Below are 10,819 nucleotides of genomic sequence, written 5' to 3' on the forward strand. Positions count from 1 at the left end.
TCTTCCATTCTGAAGAACATTTAAAAAAACATTTCTTGATCAACCTGTTACCTACCTCTGGAGGAGGTGGGACTTGAAGCTAGGCCTCTCGGTCCAGAGGGAGGGACGTTACCAGTGCACCACTGGAGGGGCCCCTCAAGGACTTTACAGCCAGCAGTCCATGATTTAAGGTCCCACAAGCAGCAATGTGATAATAACTGGATAATCTAGGTTTGCTGCCCCATCCTCATGATGTTTAAGGGATAAATATTAACCAGACCACTAGGGAGAAAGCCTCTGCTTGAATACAACTGTGGGTCCCTTTACATCCACTTGGGAGGGTAATAGAGTCATAGAGATGTACAGCACAGAAACTGACCCATCAGTCCAACTCGTCCATGCCGACCAGATATCCTAAAGTAATCTAGTCTCATTTGCCAGTATTTGGTCCATATCCCTCTAAACCCTTCCTATTCATATACCCATCCAGATGCCTTTTCAATGTTGAAATTGTACCAGCCTTCACCACTTCCTCTTGCAGCTCATTAAGTGGAAGCTTTCTAAATTGAAAAACACCCAGGCACACTACCTGATAAAGGAAGTGCTATCTTTGGGGCGGCATGAGGGCTCTGTGGTTAGCACTGCTGCCTCACAGTGCCAGGAACCCGGGTTTGATTCCAGCCCCTTGGGCGACTGTCCGCGTGGAGTTTGCACATTCTCCCCGTGTCTGCATGGGCTTCCTCCGGGTGCTCTGGTTTCCCCCCATAATCCAAAGATGTGCCGGTCAGGTGAACTGGCCACGCTAAATTGCCCGTAGTGTTAGGTGTATTAGTCAGAGGGAAATGGGTGGGTTACTCTTCAACAGGTGTGGACTTGTTGGGCCAAATGATTAGTTTCCACTCTGCAGGGAATCTAATCTAACCTAACGTTAGGCGTTACACAATGCTGAATTGTCTCCTCTTACCTGTAAGAAGGTGAGAGCTGCTCGCTGCAGTAAACACTCTGCATAGCAAACCTCTGCATGGACCTCCTCTGTAAAACAAGTTGAAACAATCAGGCAGGTACAATTAACCCTGACAATCCCACATTTTCCAGTTCCATCATAAACATAGCGAATTATATGGTGCTATCAGAAGGGTACAATGCTTAAGGTACATCTAAAGATCGTTAATTCACAGGCTACCACTTTGATAATGACTCTGGAAGTTTCTGTCTGCCTGAAGATTCCAAACTTTGTCATTGTCCTTTGGGGTAAGGGACTGCCTACTGTGCCCACCCTTGGCCTACTCACTGACTCCAGTTCCACACGACAATTGTTCTTCACACTACAGTCAGAGTCACCAGACCAAAGAAGGTTAGAAATGGAACAAATGTCACAGGTCTCGATCGCCTATCTCATTTCACTTGGAGTTGAGTGTGGGGTGCTGGAAAAGCACAGCAAGTCAGGCAGCATCAGGGGAGCAGGAGAATTGACGTTTCGGGCATAAGCCCTTCATCAAAAGCCATTCCTGATTCTCCTGCTCCTCGGATGCTGCCTGACCTGCTGTGCTTTTCCAGCACCACACTTCACTCTGGAGCTGAGCGGACAAATACTAAATCGGAAAGCGGAATACTGCAGCTGTTGGAAATCTGACATGGAGACACAAAATGCCCAAAGTACTCAACAGGTCAGGCAGCAGCTGTGCAGAGAGAAACAGGGCTAAGTTTTCAGGTCGGTGCCCTTTCATCAAAACTGGAAAAAGTTAGAGATGTTATAGGTTTCGAGGAAGGAGTGCGATGGACAAAGACAAGGGAAGACAAGAGAGACTGAATGGCAGGAGAGGGCCAGAGAGAATGATGCTAAGGAAAGAGAGAGGTAACAAAAGGTCCAGACTGGGTGCACCACTATCTGAAAGCAAAAATCAAGAGAAAAACTAAGCAATGCAAAGCAAAGGAGAGAAAACAGAGGACACAGAATTTGCAGACTGAAATTATTGATGTGATATTTCTTTCAGGCTACTGTGGGCACGTTTCTGTGTTTCCTTTTCTCAGCCCCATCACCATTCCCTTGGACTCTGATTCTATCCCTGAATCTCTCCCGCCTTCACTGACTTTCCTTTGTCTCTAGTCCCACCCATTCCTCCTCAAACCTGTTACATCATGGACTTATCCCAGACCTGATGGAAGGTCATCAGCTTGAAACATTAACTCTGGTTCTCTCTCCTGACCTGCTGAGGACTACCAGCATTGTTTTGGTTTTACTGATGGCTGCATGCATTGCCCAGTTTTATATCAGGAGGTCCTACATAGGGAGGAGATGGCACAGGATATAAAAGGGTAGAGGTATGCTCCAGTTATAATCAACTACACAAGAAGTTAGTTCTCCTCAATGCCCCACACTGCTATGAATCGGAAACATATGACTGTTGCATCACTGTCACGGAGTCAAACTTCTGCCTTTAATTGGGGTCTCCACACCTCACCTCAAGGAAGATGTGTATGCTTTGAGTTAGTCTTCATTTGAGATCAAAGATTAACAAATGATTCCATAACTATGTTTAAGACATTGAAAGTATTTGATAGCATCAGGAAGACAGAAACAATTTTCTTGGGAGGGTGTGTGTGTGTGTGTGTGTCTGTGTGTGTGTGTCAAATTAGATTTGCCGTCCTAATCACCGACTCAACCTGCAAGTTTACCTGAAAAGAGAATTCTGCACTAGGATTCCTAAGTTCCTTTGTATTCCAGCTTTCTGAATTTTCACCCCATTTAGAAAATAGTCCATGCCTCTATTCTTCCTACCAAAGTGCATGACCTCACACTTTCCCACATTGTATTTCATCTGCCACGTCTCTGCCCAGTCTCCTAACCTGTCTAGAACTTTCTGCAGCCTCCCTTTCTCCTCAGTACTACCTGCTCCTCCACCTAATCTTTGTATCATCTGCAAACTTAGTCAGAATGCCCTCAGTTCCTTCATCTAGATCCTTAATATATAAAATGAAAAGTTGCGATCCCAAAACTGAGCCTTGCAGAACCCCACTTGTCACCAGCTGCCATCCTGAGAAAGACCCTTTTATCCCCACTCTCTGCTTTCTGCCAGACAGCCAAGCTTCTATCCAGGATAGCACCTTGGGCTCTTTTCTTACTCAGCAGCCTCCTATGCGGCACCTTGTCAAAGGCCTTTTGGAAGTCCAGGTAGATAACATCCATTGGTTCTCCTTGGTCTAACCTGCTCGTTACTTCCTCAAAGATTCTAACAGGTTTGTCAGGTATGACCTCCCCTTGATGAAACCATGCTGACTTTGCCCTTTTTTAACCATACACTTCCAAGTGTTCAGAAATCTCATCCTTCACAATGACCTTAGCGACAACTGAGGTCAGGCTAATCGGCCTATAATTTCCCTTCTTTTGCCTTACCCCATTCTTAAACAGTGGGGTTATATTCACCCCTGATTCCTGATGAAGAGCTTATGCCCAAAACGTCGATTCTCCTGCTGCTCAGATGCTGCCTGACCTGCTGTGTTTTTCCAGCACCACATGTTTTCACTCTGATCTCCAGCATCTGCAGTCCTCACTTTCTCTGAGTTATATTTACCTTTTCAACATATCCTTCGAGTGCCTTCTCCTTACATTGATCTGAATTTCCGATAAATACATCTGTTCTGTTAGGGGTTAGTGAGTTAAGGCAGGTAAATAGAGTTGAACTGCCCATGTGATAATGGGAGAACGTGCTTTAGGGACCAAATTGCCCCAAACCATTCCTGTTAGCTTCCCTGGTCCCATAAGCTCTCTAATCTGTGGCAGAGTTTAAACAGGCCTGTGACATGGATGAGCGACTGGCCTCAGTATCCCCATGAAGAGCGCATGGAATCATGACCCTTGCGTAATTGGGTGGGGTCGTCAACACGGGAGTGTCTGAGTTCCCACGTTTATCCAAACTCATCCTGGTTCGGAACAGGACATGGCCAGTGTTTATGGAACCTTACCCCAGGAGAGAGGAAAAGCAAATTAAACCAGTGAAGTCAGGATGATCAGGCAAAGTACTCAGGAATACTCATACAGGTTAAAGGGAGGTAAGATGCGTTAGTACAGATACAAGGGGCTGAATAACAAAACTTTGCCTCCAATTCTTCTTCCTCCAATTCTAGCCTCTTGAATTTCCCCAGATTGCATCACTCAACCACTGATGACCATCAATGTGCCCTCTAATTATTTTCCTTTTGATGCGTGGAACTCCAAGGTCCTCTGAGGCTATGGGACACTGATTGGCGTGCGCAGAGTCTCAAAACTACTATCCAGCTTAGACAGAACGTTAGCGACCATGCCTTTAGTTATCTGGCCTCCAGGCTCTGCAGTTCCCTCCCTGAACCTCTCTAATCACAGGGGTAGGGTTGAAGGAGCAACTTAAGCATTTGGCCACAATCTCCTTCTGAGGTCAAATATCATCCAATGAAAGTTGCTGAGAAATGTCTCGGAATGTTTAATGATGTTAAAGGCACTACACAAACACAAAGCTGATGTAACCTTGAACAAGCAGTAGAGTTATCAATCTAATGGAATGAAGACCTTCGCCTTGGAGGTTTCATTTCCCTTGTAGGGGATTCTGACACAAACCTTCTGTGAAGTGGTCACCAGCCGGTTTGTTCACAAGACTCGAGAGAGAACCAACAACAGTCGACTTCTTCCGGAACCTGTTGGCAACAAGTGGTCAGTTAGGGAAGACTGCCCAGTCTCCTGACATCGGAGTGCTGACAGGTACAAGCACACCCAAGGAAGTGGAATGGAAATTGGCCATTCGGCCCCACAAGCCACTACAAGTTCTAGATCACGGCTGATCGGATTGTGGCCTCATTTCCACTATCCCGCTGTTATTTCTTATGTTATCTGACCCTCTACAAAGGGTGCTCAAAGGATGTCCTCTCCACCGCCATCTCTCAAGCAAATGGACAGCAAGTGCCAGCCTTGCCCAAGACACCCCATGCCAAGAATGGGTGTCTTTTAAATAATCACAGTCATTACGTCTTATGCTGAGTCAAGGAAGATGAACACAACAATATTAGAAAAGATATTAAGTCAGCGTAATCTCCACCAGGACTCAGATAAGAAGTTCTTTTTTATTCCTTTGCTGTACATGGGCATCACTGACAAGGTGAGCAGTTGTTGCCCATCCTGAGTGTCCTTGAGAAAGGAGTGCTGGCATGGAGGGAACACCAGTCCATAAATATAAGCTGGGAGGATGTTGCCCCTTGTCCTGGAAGCTGGAACTTGGAGGCACAGTTCATAATAAGGGATCTCCTTTACTGTAATTCATTTCTAGGATGTGGGAATCGCTGGCTGGGCCTACATTTATCACTTATTCCCAGCTGCCCTTCAGAAGGTGGTGGTGAGCTGCCTTCTTGAACCGCTGCAGCCCATTTGTTGTAGGTAAACCCATAATGCTCCTGAGAAGGGAATTCCAGGATTTAGAACCAGCAACACTGAAGGACTGGTGATATATTTCCACATCAGGATGGTGAGCCTTATACACTTAATGGTAAGGCCCTAGGGAGTGTTACTGAACAAAGAGACCTTGGGGTGCAGGTTCATAGTTACTTGAAGGTGGAGTCGCAGGTAGACAGGGTGGTGAAGGCAGCATTTGGTATGCTTTCCTTTATTGGTCAGAGTATTGAGTACAGGGGTTGGGACGTCATGTGACAGCTGTACAAGACATTGGTTAGGTCACTTTTGGAATACTGCATTCAATTCTGGTCTCCCTGTGAAAGGAAGGATGTTGTGAAACTTGAAAGGGTTCAGAAAAGATTTACAAGGATGTTGCCAGGATTGGAGGATTTGAGCTATAGAGAGAGGCTGAATAGGCTGAAGCTGTTTCCCTGGAGCGTCGGAGGCTGAGAGGTGACCTTATAGAGGTTATATAATCAAGCTGGGTATGGACAGGGTGAATAGCCACGGTCTTTTCCCAAGATAGGGGAGTCCAAAGTAGAGGGCATAGGTTTAAGGTGAGAAGGGAAAGGTTTAAAAGGGACCTAAGGGGCAACTTTTTCACGCAGAGGATGGTGCATGTATGGAATGAGGGGAAGTGGTGGAGGTTGGTACAATTACATCATTTAAAAGGCATCTGGATGGGTATATGAATAGGAAGGGTTTAAAGAGATATAGACCAAATGCTGACAAACGGGACTAGACTAATTTAGGATATCTGATCAGCATGGACATGTTGACCCGAAGGGTCTGTTTCCATGCTGTACACCTCTACGACTCTATGAGTGGCTTGGAGAGGAACTTGCGGGTGGTGTTGCCATATATCTGCTGCCCTTGTCCTTCTAGATAGAAGTGGTTGCAAATTTGGAAAATGCTGTCTAAAGAAATCTTGGGGAATTCCTGCAGTCTTGTCAACGGTACACGCTGTTACCACTGTGCATCAGTGGGGGAGGGTGTGAATGATTGGTGTCAATCAAGCGGGCTGCTTTGTCCTGGATGGTATTAAACTTCTTGAGTGCTGTCGGAGCTGCTCTTCATCCAGAAAAGTTGGGAATATTCCATCACACTCCTGACGTGTAAATGGTGGACAGACTTTGGGGAGTGAAGAAGTGAGTTATTCCCTGCAGGATTCTAAGTTTCTGACTCACTGTTGTAGCCAGAGCATTTATATGGGTGGACCTGTTCAGTTTCTGGTCAATGGCACCCCCCCAGGATGTTGATACTGGAGGCATTCAGCAACTGCAATTGCGGTGCCATTAAATGTTGTAAGAGGCAATGGTTAGATTCTCTCTTGTTGGAGATGGTCATTGCCTGGCACTTGTGTGGTGGAGATGGTCATTGCCTGGCACTTGTGTGGTGGAAATATTCATTGCCACCTCTCAGCCTAAACCTGGATATTGTCCAGAGAGAAAAACAAAAAGGGCTGGAGAAACTCAGCAGGTCTGTCAGCATCTGTGGAGAGAAAAACAGAGTTAACATTTCAAGTCTAGAGACTCAGAAGACTGTCCAGACCTTGCTCCATTTGAAGATGAGCTACTTCAGTATCTTAAACATAATATTAAAAATCACACCAGGTTCTAGTCCAGCAGGGTTTAATTGGAAGCACTAGCTTTCGGAGCGCTGCTCCTTCGTTAAGTGGATTCATCAGCACAACCACCTGATGAAGGAGCGTTGCTCCGAAAGCTAGTGCTTCCAAATAAACCTGTTGGACTAGAACCTGGTGTTGTGTGATTTTTAACTTTGTACACCCCAGTCCAAACACCGGCATCTCCAAATCATGACTACTATTAAACATAATATGTTTCTGACCCCCATTCCCCTGCGTTCCCCCCAAACCATTTAATCTCTTTACTCAACAAGAAAGAAGACCACTACTATGTTGAACTCCAGACTACAACACAAATGCACAGACTCCCCCAGATATAACTCGCTATGATGATTGTCGGATTCTACCAACACAACGGTGGCCTGGAAACAAGACCATTGTTATCAGTATGTAAATAACTTCAGGCAAATGACAGAAGCCACAGAGGCTCTTGCTGCAGCTTTAGTTGAACCAGCAAAGGAACTTACAAAATTCCAGCACACCGTGACTGCATTATTCAAATTATCAAAACGCTTCTAGCAAGGAAAGGTTCCCCAGGAAATGACCCAGAGTAACTGGGATCTGCATCAGAATTGCTGAAAGTAAAGCTAACAAGAGCTCTAAAGCATGAGCATCTAATCAAAGCACACACTCAGCAGCACACAGACTTCAGTGTTGAAGGTGCTGAATATCTGTGCTGTGATGTTACACTGTGGACCCTGCCTCAAATGTATGTAAACATAAACTTGTTCAAGTAAGAGATGCCTTTGGTTTGTTTGTTGATAGAGTCAAACTGCAATGTTTGTTTCCTCATGTGTTCCTGTACAGAAACAAACTGCTTTAGGGACTATGTATGTGTGTATAAAGATATTTATGAATAAACTATATTTCTGAAATAGAAAAAAGTTACACTTCAGGCCCCGGTGTACAGATTCACAGAGTTGGTAAAGTGGTCCATTTAGCTCATCATACCTTCACTGGCTGTATTATTTAGTGCCAATTTCCTGCCTTTTCTCCATAGCACTGCATGCCATTTCTATCCAATTAGCTAGCCAGTGCCCTCAGGCGATCGCAAACTTAGTCAATGCCCCTTTGCAAAGAAGGAAAGGGAGCTCAGAAGGCTAATAGCGAGCTATTAGGAAGACAAACCACATGTTAAACTTTATCACAAGAGGATTTCAATCCAGGAGCAGAGAGGCCTTGCTTCGATTGTACTGGAGCTTGGTTAGACCATGCGTGGAGTGCAGCACGCAGTTTTGGTCTCCTTATTCCAGGAAGGATATTATTGCCGTGGAGGGAATGTGAGGAAGGTTCACCAGACTTATTCCTCGGGTGTACCCTGGGCAAACTGGGCTCAGATGTTAGTACCTGGGCAGCATCTGCCTTAGATGTCGTACGCATTAACACTTTACGTCAGAGAATTACTTGGAGCCAGGCAGGATTTAACACAGGAAACGCTGGAGAGACTCAGCAGGTCCAACCGCATCTTTAGAATCACAGAAATAGAGTTATCATTTCAAGCCAGGTACGACTCTACTCCCTCCACAGCAGTTGAGTTTCTTCAGCATTTGCTGCTTTTGTTTCAGATTTCCAACTTTTGGATATTTTGGATATTTTTAATTAGCATGCAATTGTGCTACTGCAGTATTTCCCTATCTCTGTGCTCGGAGGTCAAGGTTCAGGTCCATCGTCACCGGGACTGTGTTATAACATTTTTTTTGATTCATTGTGGGATGAAGGCATCAATGGCCAGACCAGCTTTTACTACCCCATCCTTAATTGCCCAGAGAGCAGTTAAGAGTCAACTCCAGTGGGTCTGGAGTCACATGTAGGCCAGACCAGGTAAGGATGGCAGTTTCCTTCCTTAAAGGACGTTAGTAAACCAGATGGGTTTTTCCAACAATCAATAATGGATTCTGGGTCAATATTGGACTATTAATTCCAGATTGTTATTGAATTCAAATTCCACAATCTGCCATGGCAAGATTCAGACTCAGGTCCCCGGAACATTCCCTGGGTCTCTGAATTAACAGTCCAGTGATAATACCACTGGGCCAACGCCCTCCCTCATATTACTACAATAGAGCTTTTTCGCCAATGTGTCTCTTCACCTTTGACCCAGGAGAAGTCATTTTAACTGCTGTAACCAAAGCAAATTATGTACCTATGTACCCACCAAACCCCCCCCCCCCACCTCGATCCGCAATTCCTACCTTTGGCAAATCTCCTGTGCTTCTTTCATCGTGTGTCCCGCACTGATGATGTCATCATGTTCAAAGGTCATCATTGCCTGCATTTCCAAAATGGTGGCATATATCAGCGCATGGTACATGCTGTCCTTCACCCTGTCACACAAGTGAGAGACAAGTTGGTGAATACCCATATCTGCGTAGCTAGGACTCGCACCTTCGAACCAGGAGACTTTAGCCCACACACAATGCAGCAACAAACACAGAATCGTACAGAAGAGGCTCTTTGACCATCGTGTTTGTACTGCCAAAAATACACTTCTACTACACGAATTCCACTTTCCTGCACTATAGACCATCAACCAGGATATTATTAGATGGGCAGAGCAGACTTGAAAGGTCACATGGTCCTTTCCTGCTCCTATTTCTCATTTTCTAATACTTTCCAACCTCAAAATATACTCTGCCTCTTCACACGGTGTTGACTGAGGTTTGAGTTGTACATATTGGGATAGTCCCTGTCTGCTCCTGACTTAACTGGGCACAGGGTGAATTCTGGGCTGGATTGGATTGGACTGGGGTTACTGGGTGACACCACACCAAGACCAATCAATCCCTTTCTCAGCCAACGCTTGTCATCTGACAGGGATCAGTAAGTGCAGCCTGTGGCTCATACACATAATGTCCAAAATTACCCACACTATGCAAATGCAACTTCTGTCATTTTGCAACCCCCCCACGGCGGACTTCAGGACAGGCAGCAGTGAAAAATGGCCAAGCAGAGGCTGATAGCTAAGTTTGGTACCACAGGGATGGGACCTTAGGTCCATGTCACATTACAGGTGACCCCATTGTACTACACACACACTCTCTCTCTCTCTCACACAGACACTCACAACCACACACCCCCTCCCCCTCATCCCCACACACACACAAACTCACATGCACACATACACATATACGTTTGTGGGGTGAATTTGTACTTGCAGAGTTACATTGTACTTTGCTCAAAAACTGCATGAATCCATGTAAGATTCTGTCAATTTTTTTAGATTACAATCAGTCTAAACATTATGGCACAGACAGCAGCACACAGGGAGCCAACACCTTCAACACATTATCTGGGCTGACAACTCGACACTGTCCTATCTCTCTCCCCCCCACCCGAGTCCAGGAACTCGCCACATACATTCGAGACACCATCCACGCCCTCCACCTCCTCCAAGATTTCCGTTTCCTCGGCCCCCAACCCCTCATCTTCACCATGGATATCCAATCCCTCTACACCTCCATCCGCCATGACCAGGGGCTCCAAGCCCTTCGTTTTTTCCTCTCCCAACAGTACCCTTCCACCAACACTCTCATTCGTTTGGCCGAACTGGTCCACACCCTTAACAATTTCTCCTTCGAATCCTCCCACTTCCTCCAGACCAAAGGGGTAGCCATGGGCACATGTACGGGCCCCAGCTATGCCTGTCTCTTTGTTGGCTTCGTAGAACAGTCGATCTTCCGTAATTACACCGGCACCACTCCCCACCTCTTCCTCCGCTACATTGATGACTGCATTGGCGCCACCTCGTGCTCCCGCGAGGAGGTTGAGCAATTCACCAA

General features: G+C 45.8%; 1 protein-coding gene across 2 annotated transcripts in view; it reads right to left on the reverse strand.

The window, feature by feature from the left end:
* Window positions 1-10,819, reverse strand: part of zgc:158403 (tetratricopeptide repeat protein 39A) — a 74,432-nt gene that overhangs the window by 41,092 nt on the left and 22,521 nt on the right. For both annotated transcript variants that reach the window (XM_043694877.1, XM_043694878.1), the window contains 3 exons: window positions 9,233-9,364; window positions 4,571-4,647; window positions 944-1,011 (listed from right to left, as the gene is read on the reverse strand). In XM_043694877.1, the coding sequence (XP_043550812.1) occupies window positions 944-1,011; window positions 4,571-4,647; window positions 9,233-9,364 (277 nt within the window). The remainder of the gene's footprint in view (window positions 1-943; window positions 1,012-4,570; window positions 4,648-9,232; window positions 9,365-10,819) is intronic.

The sequence above is a fragment of the Chiloscyllium plagiosum genome, chromosome 8, assembly GCF_004010195.1.
Source record: "Chiloscyllium plagiosum isolate BGI_BamShark_2017 chromosome 8, ASM401019v2, whole genome shotgun sequence".
Lineage (NCBI taxonomy): Eukaryota > Metazoa > Chordata > Chondrichthyes > Orectolobiformes > Hemiscylliidae > Chiloscyllium > Chiloscyllium plagiosum.